Source organism: Eretmochelys imbricata, chromosome 4 (assembly GCF_965152235.1).
Source record: "Eretmochelys imbricata isolate rEreImb1 chromosome 4, rEreImb1.hap1, whole genome shotgun sequence".
Classification (NCBI taxonomy): domain Eukaryota; kingdom Metazoa; phylum Chordata; order Testudines; family Cheloniidae; genus Eretmochelys; species Eretmochelys imbricata.
The window spans coordinates 21,915,833-21,939,212 of NC_135575.1; the positions used below are offsets into that span (position 1 = coordinate 21,915,833).

Consider the following 23,380-nt stretch of genomic DNA (forward strand, 5'->3'; position numbering starts at 1 on the left):
AATGGTCAACATCTCATTTCAAAATATGCTAAGTAAATATCCTTAAATCAAACTCTGAACTCTCAAGCGGCATTTTTCTTTCTTTGCCTACCTTTTTAAATGGAAATATTTTTTCGTCGGTGTTTGTGTACGGGGAAATCAACATTTACCGATTAAAAATCTAACCTTTCCATGCCTACATATAAAGTGTTACCCAACATTGTCTTAAAAGAGAAGAAAAGATCCACACCAAATCCATATCTCTCACACAGATTAGATCAGTGGTTCTCAACCAGGGGTACACATACCACTGGGGGTTACGCAGGGGTCTTCCAGGGGATACATCAACTCATCTAGATATTTGTCTAGTTTTACAACAGGCTACATAAAAGGCACTAGCAAAGTCAGTACCAACTAAACTTTCATACAGTGACTTGTTTATATTGCTCTGTATACTATACAGTGAAATGTAAATAGAATATTTATATTCCAAGTCATTTAAAAGTAAGCAATTTTTCTGTAATAGTGTGCTGTGACACTTTTTTGTATTTTTGTCTGATTTTGTAATCAAGTAGTTGTTAAGTGAGGTGAAAAGTGGGATACGCAAGACAAATCAGACTCCTGAAAGGGGTACAGTAGTCTGGAAAGATGGAGAACCACTGCATTAGATCACTTTCTGTCTTTGGTAACTCTTTACAGTAATGAGCCAATCATTAATTTCTTTGACATTTCTGGTAATAACACTAATCCTGAAGAATTTACTGGCTATGAATGTGGCTGTCATAAACACTTATGCCGAATTCTCATAATAATTCAACTTTTAAGACAGACAACTTATTACAAAGAGCTATCACCTTCTATAACAATTCTTAACACTCTGCCCTTTGTAGTGGTTAGCATGGACCTTGTGTGGGAGAAACCAGTGTTAATCATTTTAAGCTTTGCATTTGTCAGACAAATCATTTTGTTAGATGTGAGGGGAATAAGCAGGGAGAACGAGGTGGGTGGCTGGTTGTGCAGGCTGTTGTGTGAATCTGAGAGCCAGACAGAGTTCTGTCAGTGCAGCACTTATATTACCTCACTGTTTGCTGTGGAGTCCTCCTTTGTTTAATATGTGGTGAATTCCCACATGTACTTCTCTCTCCCTTGTCCTCAGCCTGAGGACACTGCTCACAGGGCTCAGAATGCCTCTCTGCTGACACCAGGAAAGGACCAGAGCAGCAAGTTGAATGTGCACCACATGGCACATATGGTCGAGACTATTTATCATGTAACAAGATTAAGCCTTCATGCAGCAGTGCCGTATAATGCAGGCACACGCTGCTCCAGATACCTTTACCAGGCAATTTGAAAAGTGCAGAACATCAGTTCAGCAAAGGTGGTCTCTTCCTAACACTAAAAAGAGAATCCTAAATGCTTAGACTCCCTTCAGACATTTGCATGCTGTTTGATGGTGTCACTCCTGGGACGCTGCTTCTGATATCTTCATCTTCCAGCGTGAACAGGAAAGCTGTGAATCGTGAGTTTTGCTGTTTTTTATTCTTTTAGGGAGTGACAAAAAATACTACCCTAGCCACAAGGACATGTTAATTATGATTGTTGTTGTTTTATGTCTCTACCTGACTACATAGTAAAGATTTTATAGCTTCTTTAAGTGTCCATGAACTATTGGGAAATTAAAGGGAAATACCTGGTGGAAATACTCAGTTAATAATTTAATTTACAATCTGTGCTACGATACTGAATACCAAATGAATTCAGGACAATAAAACAAAAAAGTAAAAGTCGTCAGGGGCATGGTGAAGCTGGTATAATGGGGTTATAAATATTGATTGTTACAGAAGAATTTCATAGGGAAGTCATTTGTGGTATTTCAGATTTTTATTTTGAATACACAGCAGACAGACCTTAATGAGACGATGCTCTTGTCAGTCAGGGATGGCAGGGAATAGATCTGGCTCCATGAAAGAGACTGATTCTCTAAAACCACTGGTTGACCAGCAATTTTTCAGCAAAATAATTAGGATTGCATTTGTGGACATAGAGAAAAGGAGTTTGAGGATCAATGGCAGCTAATTATTTCTCAAATGGCTAGGTCAAATTTTGCTTGCCTTGAGTTTGCTACAAGCTTTCTCCTGTCATTTAACTCTTCCATGAGACTTGCCACAAACCTCTCTTTATTATCTTTCTGACAGAATGGTCCTTAGAATACTGTGTTGGGAATATATATCTGTCTGTCTCTCTTCTGACAAGCTTAGCTTTGTGCTGCTTGACTTGTAGTCATTTCCAGATATCAGATCTTGATCTAGTTGAAAGGGGGAGTCCATTTGGAAGTATTTTGAAGGGCATTTTAAGCAACACAACTATCTGATCAGTAAGTAGGACATGGTGCAAATCCATGGAATGTTGTTAACCTATAAAATTCTGGAAAAAAATGTGAGTGCGTGTGCGCACACACACACACTGTAGAAACTGTAGTTACCTTGGTAGTACAGTATTCGAAACATGTTTTTGAGGAACTAAATGCTACCTTCAGTTACAGCTGTGAAGCCCCACTGAAGTCATTGGGTTGCATAGGTATGACTAAGGGCAGAATTTTGGTCTTAAAAGAGTTTACCGGGGATGGATTTTTAGTTAGGATTTGGTGCATGGTATGAGGAAAATTTATCTGTATAATACTTTCTGTATAAAACTCTTCCTGTCTCTGAAAAACATGAGGTAACTGAAATATCCCCAAATGAGGCATATTTAGTATTTAGTCAGATTTGCTTGTGGAAAGCCATAGCTTGCCTTATTACGCAGAGATTTGCCTCATCCTCTTTGAGGAAAAAGTGGAGTATTTTCTTTTCAAACGCAGATCTGATACTTAGTGATTTGTCGTTGGGTGTATATTGTAGATCGGCAAGCCACTTTTTTATTTCCTTTGTCCTGTCTTTTTAAAAGTAGACCTCTAAACTGAGTACACTGTCAGAAGTCTTATTGTTGATTTGTATTGTGATTGCTCCTAGAGGTCCCAGTCTGGGGTCAGGTCTCATTTGTACTAGGTGCTCTATACACGTCTTATTAAATGTAATCTTGAACTAAAAAAACAAAAGCTATAATACTCAGTTTAAATGTGTACTTTTCCGTAGTGGACAGTCTTTTCCTCTCAGGTTACTGGACTTTTTGAAGTTCTCGTTCTTTAACAACTAGCACGGTACACACTTCCTCTGCATTCCAATCTTTAACAATAAGAAAAAAGAGCTTTTTTATTCTATTTCATTTCAATTCTGTATCAAATAAAACCTGAGATGAAAAGGCAAATGGAGTAACAAAACTGATTTATCTAATAGATTTTCACTCTTTTCCTCCCCCCTGGCTTTTACTAACGATATGTATGGGTTCCTCTGCTGCAAAGAGAGGGGAAAGGGGGGAAGGAGCAGTAGCCAAGTGTTCTGTCAAAGAAATATCCAAACTACACAACCATGCACCGCCAGAGAGAACCCTTCAGGTCCAGTTTGAAGCACACTATTGAGAGAGTGTAGGTAAAGCTCGCACTGTAGCTGCCCATACTATTTTCTCTATACCAGGCTGAGAACGTCAGTCATGAGGGTTATTAATGTGGCATTTACCTACTTAAAAGCTTGGAGATAAGAAGTGGCCAAGATACCCTGGGAGTTCTTTTCTTTGACAATATACTAAAGCCCTAAGGTATAATTATACTCTTTATATGGCAACCTGCAGCAAAGAGGCAGCTTCCATCTGAAGATAATACAAAGATATTTTGGACATGAGTTGTGGAAGTACCTGAACTCAGTTAATCCAGGCTGATGGTTGCCAGGTTTTATACTTTTATATCCCCAGCTGGTGCTAATGTACATCAGTATTGTTCCAAGTACATTCTGCTGTTCCATCTTTCCATGCTAAAATAATCAATTTACTTTAATCCCTCTCAGTACCAGATACCCTCAGTCTTCGATCTCTCTCTTTGTTAGTGAATTATGCAATCCTCTCTAAGTTGTGGAAGACAATAGTATTTGTCTGCTCACAAGATACAGTCACTTTTTTATGTATTTGCATTTGTAGATACTCTCATGAATTAGTAGCATTATAGGCTCAGCTGATTTATGACAGCATAGCATTCTTAATCTTGACTCATGATTTATTTATTGTGTAATGTAACTGAGATCTGGGATCCTTGTATTGTTGTTCTTTTGGAAAAATTATCTTAGAGTGGCTTAGTTATAGTCAGTATGAGTCAGTTAAAAACATGTGCTATACAAAATGGAAAAGCAAGTGTAAAAATGGGAATAGAAGTACTCTTTGCGTATATTGAGTCAACTTCACCTGCTTTGCCCTTTTTTCTGTCAAGGGGAAGGTGTTATGTGTAAAGATGAGACGCAGGCTTTGGGGCCTTGGTTTGATCTCACCATTGACTTCAGTAAAACTATTCTTGATTTACAAGGGTCTAAGTGAGCTCAGAATTGTATCTTTTGTTAGAACTCAGGAATGCAAGCCAAAATCTCCTGAATTCAAACAGTCCCATTGTGGTGTTCAGCCAAGTCACTTTTCACCTCGCTTAGTTATCCCATCTGGAAAAATTAAGGTAACTATCTAACAATGGTGGCACAAGGATTCAAGCTGAAAAAACAGAATGCATGCTAAATAAATCTGATATATGAGGCAGCTATGCACATTAACCCCAGCTATTTGAAATGAGAAAAATAGGTGAAGCTGACAGTACCATCTATTCTTAGGGTTGCTTGACAATTCCCATGATAAGATTTTGTTTCCAGTTGCTTGTAAGTGTCCCAAACTTTAATTGTTCAGGCTGAAATTTTTCATGCTGGATGTCTGCCTCTGGCTGAACATTTTTGGGAACTTTCAGCTAAAATGGTTCAGCTGTTTACAAGAAAGGAACTAGAGAAAATATATTGCTTTGCCCATTTAAAAAGTTCTTCTGCTTCATTGAGAAATGATAGCACCTCCATGCTTTGGAGCAGGTACTTCGAAATTTGGCAGTGGGCATCCTGGAGTCAGGGATGAGCCATTTTTCATGTCCACGAAAATTGCCCCAAACTTGGCCAAGTTATATTCCTCTAAAAATATCCGTGTGCACATGCCCACGAGAGACTTTTGAGTTTGATTGCTAAATTCTCGGAAGTGTCCATCTGTACTCAACATGCTCCAGCCCAAGGCTGAAGGGCTGAACAGGATTTTTTCTATGATCTCTCCCCGCAGCTACTGTGATGCCAGCAAAGAGAGACTTTCTTGTGCACTCAATGCTCCTATTGCTGGACTCAGGCAGTGAAGAGAAGGTGGAGGAAGAAGCTTCTCTGGAGGGCAGAGAGGGGAGAAATTGGAGGGGGAGGAGGCAGAGAGGATTGTAGAAGCAGAGATGGCAGGAGCCAAGAGCAGAAGAGGATTGACGATAGGATGATTGGATAGGAGCAGAAGTGGACAAGGACCAGGCTTGGGACACAGGCGCATAAGGGTTCACTACCACTAAATAATACTCCCCAGATAGAATTGAGCCCAGCAGTCCTCTGTATCTACATTCCTCCACAGACAGCAAATAGCTGTTACTCCTTGCTAGTGGATTATGTCACCCCCCCTTTTAGTGACTGGCCCACATAGGAGGATAACCTACTGCTGCTATCAGTTACTTCATTACCTGCAATGACACAGGTCTGTGCCATGGATCTAAGGATATCTCTGCACTGCTGCCAGAAATACAATCTCCAGTTCGGGTAGACATACCTGCACTAACTCTGATTGAGTTGCCATACTAAAAATAGTAGTGTGGTTGCATGGGTGGCAGCATGTGTTAGCTGCCCCAAGTATGTACCTTGGATTTCATATAGGATTGTACTCAGAGTGGTGAGCCTGTCTGTCATCCATACAGCTGCAGCTGCCCTTCTGGTTTTAGGACTCTAGCTCTGTCGGGTATGTCTACCCAGGCTGGAAATTACACTTCCAGCTGCAGCGTAGACATAGTGCTAGAGTCTGAACTCACTGATGGTCCAGTGTGGGTGTCCGGATGATCTTACATAATGGGGTATATTTTTTGGGGGGGAGGGAGGAGACAAAAAAGGGAAATTTTCATTAAACATATGTTAAGAGAACATAAAGGTTGTGGTGTTAAAGACTGAAAAATTAGGAAATGCCAGAGTTAATTTGACCCCCTTGTGTATATGCATCATGATACTGTCCTTGATTACATGATCACACACTATCGTCCCCACCCGACCCCTTCCTTTATTCCATGTATGTGACGGACAGTGCTCAGGGAATGAATCAAGGTTGTGTAGTGTGGATAGTGTGAGTGAAATAAGGCCTGGCCACACATTGAATATGGAGGATAAAAAAAATAATATATTGAGTAACTCCATCCTGTGGGGGTCCAGTAGAAAAAACTGTATGTGATCATGTAATTAAGAGCTTTATCTTGATAAATATATGCACAGTGGGCAGAATTAAAGTTGTGCAGGCAACCTTATTTTGGGGAATTTCCTGTGAGTTCTTGACTTTTGCAACTTTCTTTTAATGTATTGTTGGGGAATGTAATTATATTATGGCCCATGTTATATGTGAGGTCAGACTAGATGATCACAATGGTCCGTTCTGGCCTTGGAATCTATGAATCTATACACCTTGGCATAAAATAGACAATCATCTGGTTATGCAGCATGTAGTAAACCAAGTTGTGCTTTCTGCTCTGTAGCACAATTCTACTCAGACTTCTTCTTGGCTCACAGCAGTTTCCTGAGACCTGATTCTGCACTTTTGTATACCTTGTGTAGTCATGTACACCTGTTAAAAGTGAGTGTAAAGTTTTACCACCAGTGTGAGTGGAGAACTTTGGTTTGCTAGAGATTTACACTCGCTTTTGCAGGTGTAAATGACTGCAGAAGGGGCAAGGCAATGGAAGATCAGGCACTTCTTGTTGTGGGTTCATCATTGTATGTACTGTATCTAGAAGCATCCCATGACATTGATTGTGTTTTTAGTAGAACGACAGGGATGATCTTGATCATCCGATGAAGTGAGCTGTAGCTCACGAAAGCTTATGCTCAAATAAATTTGTTAGTCTCTAAGGTGCCACAAGTACTCCTTTTATTTTTAGGGATGATCTAGGTTTACTTAATCCTGCCTCAGTGCAAGGAATGGATTAAATGACATCTTGAGGTCCCATTCAGCTCTACATTTTTATGATGGCAGGAGCACAGCTCTATGTTAGAGGGAGAGGAGGGCCAGCAGGAAATCATACACCTAAATGGGTCAGTTAGGCTTCTAGCCAGCTTCTCCACTTCAGTATGTCTAGAAGCAGGGATGTCTGAATGACTCTTGCAGTTTTGAATTTGGATGCTTAGATTAATTTTGAATTTGGATGCTTTTATGGAAACTGATATTAGTAAACATTTTGAATCTGAGTCTCATTAATTGAAAATTGCACAAAAAGTGGCTCTTATTTTTCTGCTGTGTTTCTTGGATAGCTCATCATTTGCTAGAAGTTTTCAAAGCTACTGTGGTAGGAAAGAGTAAAGTACTTTGGAAATCGTCATAGGATACTGCCATTTCTTTTTGTTAACTGACTTGTTAAAGTTTCAGTGGGATCTATAGAGTTACTTTAAAACTATAAATGGTAGAAAATTTTTTGACAACATTTTTCCATTGAAAAATGCCATTCATCTAAATTTAAAATGTTATACAGAAACATATGGTTTTCAATGATTTTTTTTTTGGTCAGGAAAGTTTTAGGTACAGGATGGCATTTTGAAAAAGAGGGAGAGGTGAACACATTCTCTTTATTTGGTTTGGCACAGATCTGGGGGATTCTGTTTCAAATTCCTGCTGTTTGGTGTGGAGTGATTTGGAATGCAGAATGTTTTGTGAAACAGAATTGTTTGTTGTTTTCCAGCCAGCCCTGTTTAAAACACTGACTATTATTTGTAAGTTGTGAACAGCATAGTGAAAATAAGACTATTTCATTTATTTTATTTTGAATTGCTTAGGTAGCATCTTTTACTGGAGAATCTCAGTGCTTCATATAAACATTAAATAATAATGATCACATCTCTGTGTGGAAGGTGGTGTTACCATTTTATTCACTGATAAATTGAGGCACAGAACCAATTTGTCACATGCTAAGTCTGTGGCAGAGGTGGGAATAGAACCTGAGACTCTTGATTCTGTTTCTTGTTCGCACCAATAGGCATCTCCATCTTCCTCATCATTTTATTTATTATATAGGGGAAAATATTTCTTTATACCTTCCTACTGTAGTTCTAGTTAGAGATCTGGTCTTTGGACCCAGTATGGTACAAAGAGACACTTAGTTTGGCTTTCTCAGTTACATTTACATTTTGAAAATTTGGTTTATTTTAATTGAATAGAGCATATTGACAAAATAAATCCATTTCCCCCACATAATCCCTTGACCAACACCAAGTTGTCAAAGTTGGGTAAATGTACATGTATGAAAGCAGGTTACTAGGCATGCTAACTAATAGTATGAATTTGGAAAATGCATTTTTACATGTACAAAGAGATGTACTCTAACGTATGAAGAGTAGAGTTCAGGAGAGTCTTCAAAAATTTGACCCTGGATATTTAAATTGGTTTTTAATTTGGACCCCTGTTTAACCTTCCCGCCATACCACCAACTTGGACATTGCCAAGACTGTTTCACAGCTCTGTAAGATAAAGAATGGAAGTACTGTATCTAGTATTAGACTAAAAGAGGTGACTTACAAGACCCCAGTGGCTGATGGTAATGCAAATATGTGGAAAGCACGGGGGCTCGAGAATACTTGACATTATTAACTTCAGAAGAACTCAGAAAAAATGGCAGGAGCTTTGTTTCCTGACCAGGATTGTGTACATACTCTTGTGAAAAGAAACACCCTGAAACTATTACTGCATTTGGAAGCATTGTATGTTATTTTTAAGGGGGGTGTGGGTAGTAAATGTAACAATTCTTCAAAGCTTTAAAAAATTGAAACCCCACTATTTCAGTATTGCAGTTGAGGCTGACACAACAAAATCACCCTTTCACATTAGGATTCCCTCGATGTTTATCCATATATTTAATCATAATATGGACATAAGGGTATGCTTTCTGTCTTGTGACAATGTAGTGTGTTATCACAATATGTCTTCCTTTTGGTTATTTTTGCAAGTAAGAGAAGATAGCCAAAGTTTTATGGTGGTACCAGGTGGTAAACAGTCTGGGACGTATGAAGAAAAACACAATCCTAACACTCTGCTATCTCTTATTTTGGATCAAGGAGCTAGGTAAAAAAAAAAAAAAAAAAAGCAAAACTATCTGCCTGGGCAAAGGCAACTAAAGCAGCAATTCCCTCATCAATTTATCTCCTTATCACTTGTTTGTGAAGGCACCAGCTCTACTTGCTTTTATTGAAAGATGCTGAAAATACAAGGTACTAATAAACTCATTCCTGATGTAACTCTGCTAACTTCAATGGAATGAATTTGGCCTAATCAGTAATTATATCTTTCTGTGTGCTTATCTAGGTTCTCTTTTATTAATTGAGTAGAGAAACTTGCTGGCTCTCAGCGTATTCTGATTCACAGTGCCATGTTTTTTTTATCCTTAGATATTTCATCCTGGTCTACCCAGAACTGTAAGCTTTTCCAGTACAAGCATTTTTAATTGGTACATACTTTTGATTTCTTCAATGCAAAATGATTCTTGACCTCTCAAAAGAATGTCTGTTACGTTCCTAGGCTGCAGGAATTTTTGAAGGAGTTATAAAAGAGAACTGTTCAAACGCATGGCATTAGTAACTCTTCCATACTGTGGACACTGATATTTTCAAGAATTGCATGTAGTGTTAGCTGCATGAATGCCTCTGACTTTAAAAACCTGAAAATGTAGTAGCTTATACTCATCATTTGGAATGATCTTACCAGCATCAGTAACTATCTCCACAGCAGCTCATGATGATTTTGGTTTAATCTCAATGGAATGTCAGGTTTGGTTGGAATGTTGGTTTACTTTTCATAGCCAAATGTGAGGTGCCATTAATAGATTAAGGAATTCCTTTGGCAGAAAACAAGAGCCGAATTCTTTTCTTAGTTACTCCGAGGTAAATCTGAACTAGTTCCATCAACAGCAGTGGATTTACACCATTGTAACTGAGTGCATAGCTCTAACTCTTTTAATTGATGAATATTAATTTACATGTGGCCTAATTTTTTCCTCTCATTTAAACCAATTTTATACTGGTATAACCTGATCAACATAGTGGAATTATCCTTGATTTGCAATGCTGTAAGTGAGGAAATATTCAGGCCCCATAATAACATCTAGGGACTGGAGTTCCTGTACTTCTGTGACTGACAAGGACATTGTAATGTGAATATTGAAATACAGGCCTCTCAACTGTGCCTCATTGTGAAGTACTGTATATCAATTACAATAGCATAACCAAAACATTTACAAAGATGTTTTCTATAGACCTAAGCAAATTAGATGTAATGATGTAACCTGTAAAGATGGGCTTAAAGGCCTGTTTTTTTCAGACTGGGGGAGGGGGAAGGGAGAAACCAAGGCTCTTTGTTGTTTGAAAAAAATCACTTTGCCCTTGTTCACACCCCCTTTGTGTGTTTGCTTCATATGCTCATTCATGAAGAATGAATTTTACAAGCCCAAATGCTTACAAAAAGCAAATGTTAAGGTCTTATGCTAGGGCATTCATGGAAGGCAAAAAGTTCCCTCCTATGAACATTCCCAACAGAAATTGCTACTCTCCTTCAATCAGAGAACAGAAACAATACCATGTGAGTTGTAGCCAATAACAACTAAGCAACAGAGTAGGACTAGCAAACCAGAGAACCTATCAAATTCATGAAAATTTAGTGTAACAATGTTGAATGAATTCTGGAACAAGATATGAACTATAGACAGACATGTGGGCAGAAAAATGAAAAATTCATGAAATTATTCATAACAAATGATTTGTTGTGCTCTAGCCGCCTGTAAGTTCTTGATATTTTTAGGGTGAATCATGCAACTTGAAGTTTGAAATTTTCCAGCAATGATAAAGAAAAAAATCCCACGTCATTTCAATGGTCCTCTGTAATATCTCTGTTCTCATTTTGGGTGTACATTTTTGACATTGGGAGGTTGTAAAGTATGTATATTAGAAATTCCCTCACATGCTTCTCAGTGTAATTTAACTCAAAGTGGAAGACTTTGTAACCTTCTTTTTCGCTTGGTTACTGGAAGTTTTTCTGTTGCTTTGTATAACTGAAACAGAGAAGCTGTTCATAATAATAGTCAATCTACACCTCTACCCAGATATAACACGGGGTCTGCGGGAGCCAAAAAATCTTACCGCGTTATATCGAACTTGCTTTGGCCCCCCTGCTCCTTGTCCCCTGACCGCCCCTTCCAGAGACCCCCCCATCCCTAATCACCCCCAGGACCCCACCCCCTACCCAATTCCCCTGCTCCTTGTCCCCTGACTGCCCCGACCCCTATCCACACCCCCCGCCCCGTGACATCCACACCCCCTGGCCTGTGACAGGCACTCACTAGCCGTGGCAGGAAGCGGCGCAATGTGGCCCCAGCCCGCTCCGCCAGCTTCCAGCTTCGGCGCTCCTCTTCCCACCGCTGGTGGGTGCAGGGAGGTAGGGGAAAGGACGCCCCCCGCACTCACCAGCGGCGGGAAGCAGAGCGCTGAGGCTGGGAGCTGGCAGAGCGGAGCGGGCTGGGGCCGGGTGGCTCCGCTTCTGCCGCTGTCGGTGAGTGCGGGGGTGGGGGAGGGAGAATCCCTTCCCCCAAGCGACATGGCTGGGGCCGGGGCGAAAGAAGTGGCGCGGGCTGCTCCCGGGCTCCTGCTAATCACCCAGGCCACTCTGGGCCTGCGGGGCCCCCAAAAATGCCCCCCCAACTCCTGCTTCCCAGACCCTGGGGTGGTGGGGGAGGCCTGCTTTACTGCATTGTATGCGAACTCATGTTATATCGGGGTAGAGGTGTATTCATTAGCAAAGTACAATAGATCCTTTTAAGGCTTTTTGATGGCCAAAAAAAAGTATGTCAGAATAGGAGAGTCGTTTTTGTTCTTCCATAGAGCCAGATTATGATTGGATAATGATTATGATTGTGTGGGGTATGTGCAAGGTTGGAGAGTACAAAAGAAATCTTGCACCTCACTTGCCTGGCCTGTGGAAGAAGGTTGAGTGCAAGGAATCTTCCACATGAAGGTTGCACATCTAAGGGTCAGACTCAATTGCCATACCTATGTTCAGAACAAAAGGAGTGCTGTTTCTGTGCAACTGTAGGGGTCTCATTGCTCCAAATGGGGCGGGGAGGGGTTGGAGAGTGGCAGGAAGCAGTCACAGTTCCACCTCTTTTCTGTATCAGTTGGCAGACTGGGATGGCCATACTGGAGGAGCAGGCTATAAAGAATGGTACCACCAATTTAGTCATCCCTTATTAGAGAGAGATTAATCCTCTGTGAACTCCCCAAGGGATGGTGGGGAACCAATGACTTAAAGGCACAGCTTTAGTCATACTTATTAATAGGGTGACCAGATGTCCCCATTTTTGGGTCTTTTTCTCCTATTATCCCCCCACCCCCGTCCCGATTTTTCACACTTGCTGTCTGGTCACCCTACTTATTAATGCTGCAAAACATTGGTAATTGTTTTTCATAAAATACTTGAATGCATGACAGTGCAGGGTAGAATAAAAGCTTTATTGATGAGTTTGGGATGTTGCATTACTGATAGTGGCAAAGCAGCAACAGGTCATTCCAACTGAGTATTGATGAAACCTTTATACTCACATCACACTAGCATATATTCTGTATATGCCATGTACAAACCAAACAAAAAACCCACCTTGTTGGGACTATTTCTCATGTCCCTCTTTCTGTAAAGCCCAAGTGCCTTGAGTTACCAGGAATCCAAATGTGTGGGCTCACAGCATCAACAAAAACTTCTTAATGTTAAAATCAGCTTTTCCATGCTAAAGTGTTCAGTTCATAGTTGCTGTTTCAGGATCTACCTGGGCTGGAAGCAAGTGCTACCCAGCTCCCTGAGACGATGCCTTTCACCAGTGATACAAAGCTCCTGTTTCTAGCCCTCCTGTTCTGCAAGATGATGATGATGCCATGAGGTGCAGCACTGAATCTTCTCCATCCTGGAGCTTAGGGCAGTGGTAAACGGGAACTATAGCAGTATGATAATCAAATTGTCCACAAGTGGAACAAGGAGACAGTCTGCTGGCTTAACTTGAGCACTATGCAGGAGACTGGGGTAGCTGGATACAATTACTGGCCCTTGTTCCTTTCTTTTTAGGTTTACTGTTGTCAGACATGTTGAACTCTAGTAGAGCTTGATTTTAGCATCTCTTTCATTGATACAGGTTTATCGGTATCATTCCAAAGTAACTTTACAAGGGAAACTATTGATATGGGTTTTATTCTGCAGCCCATATTTCCCTGAATATTGCCTTTAACTTAAAATAGGTTAGTCCCTTGAGCAAGAGGATCAGGATCAGACCCTGTGAATGGGCTATGGTTTTTCTGTAGCTGATATAATTTTCCCATAGTAATAATATTTTTCATTTATATGGTATTCATGCCCCAAAACCTCCGGGAGCATGAATAATAAAATAGAATGAAAAATATTGCTTAGAAGAATTGCAGTATGGACCAATAAAATCTGAACCAGAGAAACTGAACTGAGATATAAAACAGTGATATGACTGAGATGTAACAGTATTGTACTTATGAAACCATCACTACAGTGAATCACAGCAGAAGTTAAAGGCTGATTCTATTAACTTAGAGCTGCCACAGATTAAAAGGGAGGTTCAGATGCCAAATAAAATTTTGCTTTTCATTGGAGCCAAGTTACTGTGACTTGTGTGTTCAGATGTCTCAAACTTGTTTCTACTGTTACTTTGTCCTCCATACGTTTGTCTGTCAGTTCACTTGTATTGGCTAAGTCCTAAACTGTGAACTTTCAGATGCAGGAACCATTTTTGTTCTAAATGCTGTACAAATGACTATCCCAATGGTACACTAATCTCTGGGGTCATTATTCACTACTGTAGTAGAGCTGTGAGCCTGTGTAGCATTGACCTTTGTTAAGTTTCATGCAAATTTAAAGTTTGGGGCTGGCTTCTGTCCTTGTGATATATCAAAACATTGGAATCTGAGCACCTTGGAACTTTTGGGCAAAATCGGATTGGATCTTAATTTTGTGTCTCTGACATATCAGTTATGTAAATGATACAATATTTTCGTTATTTCATTTATACGTACAGCTTTCATGTAATGTGGTGCTTGTGAAAAGTGCTGGGTTGATGGAATCAGAGCCATCAGGAGTGGAGAAGATGTATTAGGCAGGAAGATGGACTGAATAACCCATTACTTACTTCTTAGCAGAGCAGTTCCTGGAAACATCAACCAAGCTTGAAAAACCCATTGTGCTGAATGTTGCACATTAACTCCTTGCTCTGAAGAACTTGCATGAGTGTTCCCTATTGAATATTTTTAGTGGGTAGGGTTTTTTCAGTCTAGTTTTTTAATACCCCAACCAAATGAAGTTTCTACCACTTCCCTTGGGAGACTTTTCTACAGCCTAATATGAATCGGTATCAAGAAGCATTCCTGATGTCTACCCTTCTCCTCTTTCACCACCCTAAATAATTGCCCTGGTATCTTAGTGATTGCAACCTTCAAATAAGTGTAGATTGTTATTGTGTTCACTTGCTCATCATTTCACCAAGCCAGCCTCCTGCTAATTTTTGTTTCTTTTCTTTGGACTTCTTCAAGTTCATCAATATTTTTCTGGTTGAAAGGTGCCCAAGAATCAAAATCAGTAGGCAGACCAGTATTACATTGACCTTTATTGTTTTCCCATATGGAATTGCATTACTAATGTATGCATAATTTGTGATCTATTATCACTGCTAGGTCTCTTTCAGAAATACTGCTTTCCAGATTTCTTCCACCAAATGAGTATATCAGTTTCAGATTATTTTACCCCCGATATGATAGCTTGCATTTTTTCAAATATTAATCTTCTGTTTTCTCTCCATGTTTCTTAGTTTTCTTCTATTATTTCTTCATCTGCACTGATATTAGTATTTGTGCTCTTCCTAATGAGAAAATGTCATTAACCTGTTTTTATTTCCTCTTCAAGATGAGCAATGTAGATGTTAAATAAAAACCAGACCTAATGCCAATCATTGTAGTACCCACGGAACACTATCCCCTAATATGACATAGTTTAACTTTTTTCCCTGTAGTATGTCTGATAAGATTTATTCGTTGTGAAGCTATGCTGTATATTGGTCATAGATGTGAAATCTTTTGTATTGTGAGCTCTTTTGTGCTGTTTAGACTCTGCCCTGCATTGAGTGAAACATACTGCCACATATTCAGACCCTGTATGTGTAGAGACTTAACATGTGTTTCTTTATTTTGCTGGTAGTAGAAGTTCTCCTTTCAAGCTAGTAAATGACAGGTCACTTTTTTTCAGATTAGTAATGTGAATATCTACCTTTCTTCTACGTAACAGTCAGTAAATACAAGAATTTCATTCAGTACTTAATAATTTCTCGGAAGTGGTATTGCTGGAGAAGAATGGCACTATCTCAGGGGAGCTTAGGGGACCATCGACCAGAGCAGCCCCTGCCTTACACCCTTTTTATATTTTTAAGGGGACTTGAATAATGTTACCTGTGACCTCACCACTCACAAGTAACACATCCATCCCAAACTCATCCTAATAAAAGCTTTATACCGTAGTATATTGTCTTGCATATTTTTTCTCTCTCTCCGCTGGATATATCGATAAAGTGTGCGTATTTGTATATTAAAGCATTGTCTATATTCAGGGCACCAGCACAGCGTGCTAACTACTGCTTTGAAGATCTGAGGCTTAAAGGCTAGCCTTGAATAGGTTGGTTGTATTAGAGCTCTCTCTCTCTTTTTCTCCACCCATAAGAACAACTATATATTTAGAAAATTGTATATTTAATGAATTGCAGCATTTTAAGGACAAGATAACGCTGATGAAGCTGGCTAAAGATTTGTGTTGTAAGGAGAAGGCCGGCACTTGCTGCCCCAAGATTGCACTGTCAAGTGCATATGCTTGCATTGCCACTGCCTTTGCTGCATTTGTCCTGTGACTCCATGGAGAACTTCGTCCTCATTATCATCAGTCTTGCACTTTTTATGAGGACTAAATTATCTTTGTAATAATGAGTGATAAACATGCCTCCCTGTCAGAGAGCAGCCACTTGGTCTCTTTACAAAGAACTGAGAAGCTTTATGATTCATTTTAAATGAGTTATATGAATGATGTTCAATCACTTTGAAATTACTGCTAGTAAAGCCTTTGCTATTCGGGATGCCAGTACAGTTTGCTAACTACAGTAACTCCTCACTTCACGTTGTAGTGATGTTTCTGAAAAATGCGACTTTAAGTGAAACGATGTTAAGCAAATCCAATTTCCCCATAAGAATGAATGTAAATAGGGGGGTTCGGTTCCAGGGAAATTTTTTTTTGCCATGTAGTACAGTACTGTAGTTGGGAGGTGCCCCTGCCTTACCCCACATGGGCACAGCCCACTGGCACTGGAGACAATGAGGCAGGCAAGGAGGCTGAAGGTGCTGTAAGCTAGGAGAAGCATGTTGTGCAGCAGCAACGGCAGCTTCCCCTACTCTGCAAGCACCAGGGGTGGGGGGCTCAACCCTCGGCCTGCCCACTCCACGCCTTCCCCCAAGCCTCCACCCTTAACCCACCTCTTCTTTCCCTCACTCCTCCCCCTTTACTCCGCACGCCACGTCCTCACTCCTCCCCCCTCCCTCCCCTGCCTCCTGGCTGCGGCAATCAGCTGGCTTGCAGCATTCAAGATGCAGGGGAGGGAGGGGGAGCCTGCGCTCCAAGCCCTCGCTCCCCCCCCACAACGCTGCAAGCCAGCTGATTGCCGTGGGCAGGAGGAGGAGGGGGAAGGTGCTGATCTGTGAGGTCTGCTGGCGAGTGGGAGGCACTGTGGGGGTGGCGTAGGGGAGCTGATAGGGGGGCTGCCAGCTGTGGACAAAGCAGGCAGCCAGACAACATTATAGCAAAGCATTGCACAACTTTAAATGGAGCATGTTCTGTAATTGAGCAGGGACATAAGATCGAAACAATGTTAAGTGAGAGGATGTTAAGTGGGGAGTTACTGTAGTTGGTTTGAAGATCCAAGGCGGCCTGGAAAGGGTTTGTCAGACTAGACCACATTGGACACATAAACTAGTCCGATGAATAGAACTCTCACTGTTCAGTCAAAAACAGCTCCAGAATGCTGCTGTGACTCTGAATAGGACAGCAAGAACCACAGCTATAGATATGGTGAGTTGTCTTATTACGATTTGGAATTAAAAATTTTCAGTGCACACAGATGGTTAGTTGAAAGAAGAAAAGAAAATGTATACAAAGAAGAAAACATCTTTTGAAAGTACTATATCCTGAGGATGTATGATAATAAGAACTTGAATTGATCTGTCTAGATACCAACATGAATATCATGTTTAGAAAAAAGAAAAGGAGTACTTGTGGCACCTTAGAGACTAACCAATTTATTTGAGCATGAGCTTTCGTGAAAGCTCATGCTCAGATAAATTGGTTAGTCTCTAAGGTGCCACAAGTACTCCTTTTCTTTTTGCGAATACAGACTAACACGGCTGTTACTCTGAAACCATGTTTAGAAAGTAATCCTATCTTAGTGAATGCTTCCAAACGAAAGGTTTGTTGTAGAATGGATCTGGGAGTTGAGAATTCTGGGTTCTGCTCCTGACGCAGTCCATGTGCTTACTTTAGGAGTTTGTGTTATATTTTATGTGCCTCAGTCTATGAAGCTGTACAACTTGTATAATGCTTGCCTACCTCAGGGACAGTGAGGCTTAATTATGGGCTGTCCAGTGTTTGGGGCTGTTGGATAAAAGGGGCAAGACCCATACTATCGATGATAGTTTTTAACTAATAATAATTATGTATTCCTGAGTCAAGAAAAGACTCCCAATTATGGAAAGCACTTAAGCATGTATTTAAAACTCACTGAAGTGTGTGCATGAATGCTTTCCTGAACTGGTGGTTGTTTCTAATACTACCATTTATCTTTGTTCCATAGATCTCAATGTGCTTTATAAAGGTGAGCAATATTTATCATCTCAATTTCAGAATGTGGGTAGGGTTGAAGTGAGATGCAGTAAGCCTGGCTTGCAGTGTCCAGTTCCTCATGGAGCACCTGCAGAAGGGCTTACAGGATGAAGCATGCCTCAGAGTTGGGGCTAACCCACCACCACGACCTTCCTCCTTATACCTGCTGCTTTTTGCTCCTCTCAAGTTTGTAAAATTGAGTGAGGAGCATTTGTCAGAATTTCAATTATAAATTACATAGGAGGAAACTGCTGTCTTTCCTGGGTACTGGAGAACACGTATGGTGTGTAAAACGCAGCATATGAGGGCAAAAGAATAAAAACTACAGGAGGTGAACTGTGATGTTTCTTATAATAGCTAGTAGTGAGCTTTGAGAGAGAGACTCTGGGTTCTGAATAAGCTTCTATAATAGAACAGGCAGAAATGCTATAAGCAGCGAGATGAATTGCTGAAAGTGACGTTATCAAACAGCATCCTTGGTTGTATAACCCCTGAGTTACTCATGAAATGCTTTGGTTAATCAGATAAGAGGTTAAAAGACAGCTTTATTTGTTTTAACAGAGATATTCTTCACATGCTGAATCGCTTATACACTGGGAATATAACTGACCGAATAGCATCTGTGTAGCATGGCATTGCTGCAGATTAAGGAGGAATGAAGAATGTAAAGATTAACTGTCCTGTTTTTGCTATAAAGACTTGCATGAAGTGATCAATTTGAGCAAGTGGGTGTCACTGTTATAGTCAACAAAACATACCAGTACAAAGAGATTCTGGAGTCTGGTGGATTAAAGTAAAATCCTGTCCACTCAAACATGCTGAAAGGACGATGTCAGGAAACAAATCTTTTAAAATTTAGGAAAGCAGTTTGTTATAGAACAACCCCTTGGAAATGTGAAAAATAAAATGTATTTCTTTTCAGGATTGTTTTATTTCCATCTTGCTCTTATGCTGGTTTGCTATTAAGGGTGGTTCACATGTGCTAGGTTTCCTTTTGTTTGTCAGAGGAAGGAGAGACATTTAAAAATATATAAAATAATGAATTTTGATAGGGAGGATTGTGTCCTAAGGGATCTGGTCACTGTGGTTTATATAATTATGATGCTCTTGCTTTCTGGATACAGCACCTTTGCAGTTTTAAGACCTCTTCCTGCGTGCAAGATGGGGAAGCCATTTTGTTCTGAGTTGTTGCAGCCTGTCACAGAGACACCCACAGTGTACTTTCGCTTTTGGAGATTTTACTTTAATTTGTCTTGTTTTCCTTTAATCTAAAATAAATTGTAGTTGGCTGAAAGTCTAGATTCTGTCATTTTGTACTCATAGAATCATAGGATTGGAAGGAACTTCAAGAAGTCGTCCAGTCCAGTCCCCTGCACTGATGGCAGGACCATTATCTAGACTATTATCTAGACCATTCTTGACAGGTGTTTGTGTAATCTACTCTTAAAAATCTCCAACGATGGAGGTTCCACAACCTCCCTAGGCAATTTATTCTAATACTTAACCAGCTTGACTGTTAGGAATTTTTTTTCTCATGTCCAACCTGAACCACCCTTGTTGCAATTTAAGCCCACTGCTTCTTGTCCTATCCTCAGAGGTTAAAGAGAACAATTTTTCTCCCTCTTCCTTGTAACAACCTTTTATGTACTTGGAAACAGTTGTCATGTCCCCACTCCCTCAGACTTCTCTTCTCCAGACTAAACAAACCCAGTTTTTGCAATCTTCCCTAATAGGTCACGTTTTCTAGATCTTTAATCATTTTTGTTACTCTTCTCTGGACTTTCTCCAATTTGTCCACGTCTTTCCTGAAATGTGGTGCCCAGAATTGGACACAATACTCCAATTGAAGCCTAATCAGCGTGGAGTACAGCGGAAGAATTACTCCTCGTGTCTTGCTTACAATACTCCTGCTAATACATCCCAGAAAGATGTTTGGTTTTTTTGCCCCAGTGTTACACTGTTGACTCATATTTAGCTTGTGATCCACTATGACCTGCAGATTCCTTTCCGTAGTACTCCTTGCTAGGCAGTCAGTTCTCATTTTGTATGTGTGCAACTAATTGTTCCTTCCTAAGTGGAGTACTTTGCATTTGTCCATGTTGAATTTCATCCTGTTTACTTCAGATCATTTCTCCAGTTCGTCCAGATCATTTTGAATTTTAATCCAATCCTCCAAAGCACTTGGTTGCAACCCCTCCCAGTTTGGAATCGTCTGCATAATTTATAGTGTATGCTGTATGCCATTATCTAAATCATTGATGAAGACATTGAACAAAACTGATCTCTGTGGGACCCCACTCGATATGCCCTTCCAGCTTGACTGTGAACCACTGATAACTACTCTCTGGGAATGGTTTTCCAACCAGTTATATGCACCTTGTAGTAGCTCCATCTAAGTTGTGTTTCCCTAGTTTATTTCTTAAAAGGTCATGCAAGACAGTATCAAAAGCGTTACTAAAGTCAAGATATACCACGTCTACTGCTTCTATTGAGTAGTACAGTTCTCTGAGTAATCCCATTGACTTTAATGGCATGGCTCACAGGGTAATATACTAGATGAAAGGGTAGTCTATAGAAACACAAAAATATGTCTATTTCTAGATTTACAGGCAAGTTCTTCTTTCATTTATATGAATATAAACTGAGAGCAAATCCATTTATTTCAGTGCTTCAGGTGTAATCCGGTGTCACTGGAAGAAGAATTTAGCCCTTACCATGAGGTTTCTGTCTGGTTGGAGTGTTTCCTTAGTAACTTTCACAGTCATGTCCAGGGGCTTTTCAAAGTTATATTTTAAACAGCTGTAGTTCCCTTCTGAATCCTCACCTTATCAGTCTTCGCACACCACCATCTGGCTTTCTAGGTGCCCTTTATTTTTCTTGACTGCTTGGGAATTTATACCTCAACCAGCACCTCAATTGCTCCAGTCCCTATCACTGTGTTGCTCTGACTTGCAGTGACCTTAGCCTAGACTATATGTTTACCTGATCACATTCTCTCACTTCATTTTCCCCTTTTTCACTGACCTACCACACTCCACTATTTTTCAAGGTAAAGAATTCAAGAGAGAGGGTGCAGCTTGGGCTGTAGTTTTAGGAATGCAATGGAAATAGGTTGATCAGTTTCTCCTCAGCATCTGTTTTTTAATGGAAATAAAGTTTGAATGGATAGAAAATATTTTCAAAAATGTGATCTATGTCATTTCCCACACTATCTCAACTCTCATTGTAAGGGGCTTTGAGATGTTCAAATGATGTATCATACTGAGATTTCTGACTGAGGTGGAATCATGATCAAGCTAGTAATGATCCTAAAAGCATGTGAATGATCTTGTTAGCAACTCTTAGCTTGTACATATGTATTGCTTTTATATTGAGCTGGCAGTAAGCCAAAGACAAAAGTTAACAGATGTCTGTTTAAAGAGACAACCATTTTAAATGATATCTTCTTTGCACATCTTATTGTTCATTTATAATTTGGAGTAAATATGGTTCCTCCTTTCTTGTTTTGTATCATGGAGGATCTGTCCCCTCCCAGTCCTTCTGTTCTCTCTCCTTGCCATCAAAAGCTCAACATCATCTGACTATCTTACTTCCTGAGTAACCCAGAGGAGTATGTATGAAGCAACACAACAGTAGCAGGTCATCCAAATGTGATTGGCCTGTGCGGAAATTGACTGCAGCAGTGTGAGGTATGCAGGTTTCACCTAACATCTGCTAATGAAAAATATATTCTTTTCACATAGACTAATAATATATTAGGGTGACCACTACTCTGTAGGATCTCCTCCTGAATCATGTATATGGCTTTGCAGAGAGCACTCTCAGCCCCGGTGACTTTGCAGGAAAGGTCAAAAGTGCCTAAGTGACTTAGATGCCCGAGTCCCATTGACTTTCAGTGAGACTTTAGGCTACTGAGTGCCAAAGTCCCTCTTAAAAATGGAACTTAGGAGCCTAAGTCACTAAGTGGCTTAAATTTCAAAATTTTACCCCTACTCTCAGTCTCAAACTTGTGCTGCTCAACCTCCCGGTTCATCCTCCAGATCTGCAACTTATTACTAGTTGCTTTATTTGAGAGAGGACAAATATGTGCAGAAGTTAATTAGTCCATGGAGTCCATCATTCTGGTTTGGCTGCCAGCTGCTTTTCTCTACCTTTCCTCAAGGTATATCTTGCAGAATAATGTATCTGAGCTAACTTCACTAGCAAAGCTAATTTTTTGGTTTTGTGTGGTTTTTATTTATTTTTTTTAAAAAGGCTATTCACTTAGCTATTCAAAACCAATTTAATTAGAGACTCTGGCTGCCCTTTACCTCTAGTCATTTAGATTTCCTTGCTTTTTAAAAAGAGGATTCTTCCTCAGTGAATAGATCTGGGCCAGCATTTAATGCTGCTTGAGGTTTCTATCGTTACATCTTATACATGAAGGATACAAGATTTATGTAGCATATGTGCCGTTGAAGGTTGTCAGGCTGTTTTGTGGGCTTGTAATTCATAATGCCTGTAGGCAGAATAGAAGGGTATGGATTTGACTGCCAGAGGTTTTCATTATCCGCTTATGGTACAGTCTCCTTTCCCAAGTGTCATGAATTGAATAGTTCGGGCTGGTGCATAGTTTCACACATCTTTCTCTATAACCTACAGATCCATTCGTGAAAGGGGAAGGATAGTGGGTGGAATGGTTTTGTGTTTTCAGTGTAAATTCTTTTGGAGGGGAAGATGGAATTTTTCATTACCCCTTTATTTCCCCCATTTTTACATCCCTAAAAGGTTCTGAATGGACTCAACTCTTTAGCTACAGAAGTCTGAACACACTCTGTTGTAGCGTTGGGCCATTGTTGCTCTTGGGTCTGCCTGGTGGACATTTGTGCAGTGATAATGGTGGGGTCCTTCAGGAACTATATCAGGTTCTGTCTTCTCCTCATCAAAATTAAAAAACAGGAATAGTCCTGGTGGCGGAGGTGGGTCAACATTCCTCGCGTCTCTTCCTAGTTCTGTCACTAACTCAGGAAAATCCTTGAGCAAAGCATGTACACTAATACCTTCAAGAATGTCATTCAGTGTGGGTGCCACCGTTTTTGGACACGCAATATGAATATCTAAGGACTGATTTCTCCAGTTGGTGCTATGGCTGGTCAGCAATGCTAATAACCAGGCCCTGGCTATCTCAAACTGAGTATTCAGAATGAGCACACACTTCTGAACTTTGGCCTTAATCACTCTTCTGTAAAAC

At 40.2% G+C, this 23,380-nt stretch overlaps 1 protein-coding gene across 2 annotated transcripts in view; it reads left to right on the forward strand.

The window, feature by feature from the left end:
• The window catches only part of ARHGAP24 (Rho GTPase activating protein 24), a 351,857-nt gene that overhangs the window by 11,674 nt on the left and 316,803 nt on the right, over positions 1 to 23,380 (forward strand). Inside the window, exon 1 of one of the 2 annotated variants that reach the window (XM_077814994.1) lies at positions 1,157 to 1,498. The exons of the other annotated variant lie outside the window; for it this stretch is intronic. Within the exon in view, the coding sequence (XP_077671120.1) occupies positions 1,393 to 1,498 (106 nt within the window). The 5' untranslated portion in view covers positions 1,157 to 1,392. Of the gene's footprint in view, positions 1 to 1,156; positions 1,499 to 23,380 lie in introns of those variants that run through there. 2 annotated transcript variants of the gene reach the window in all.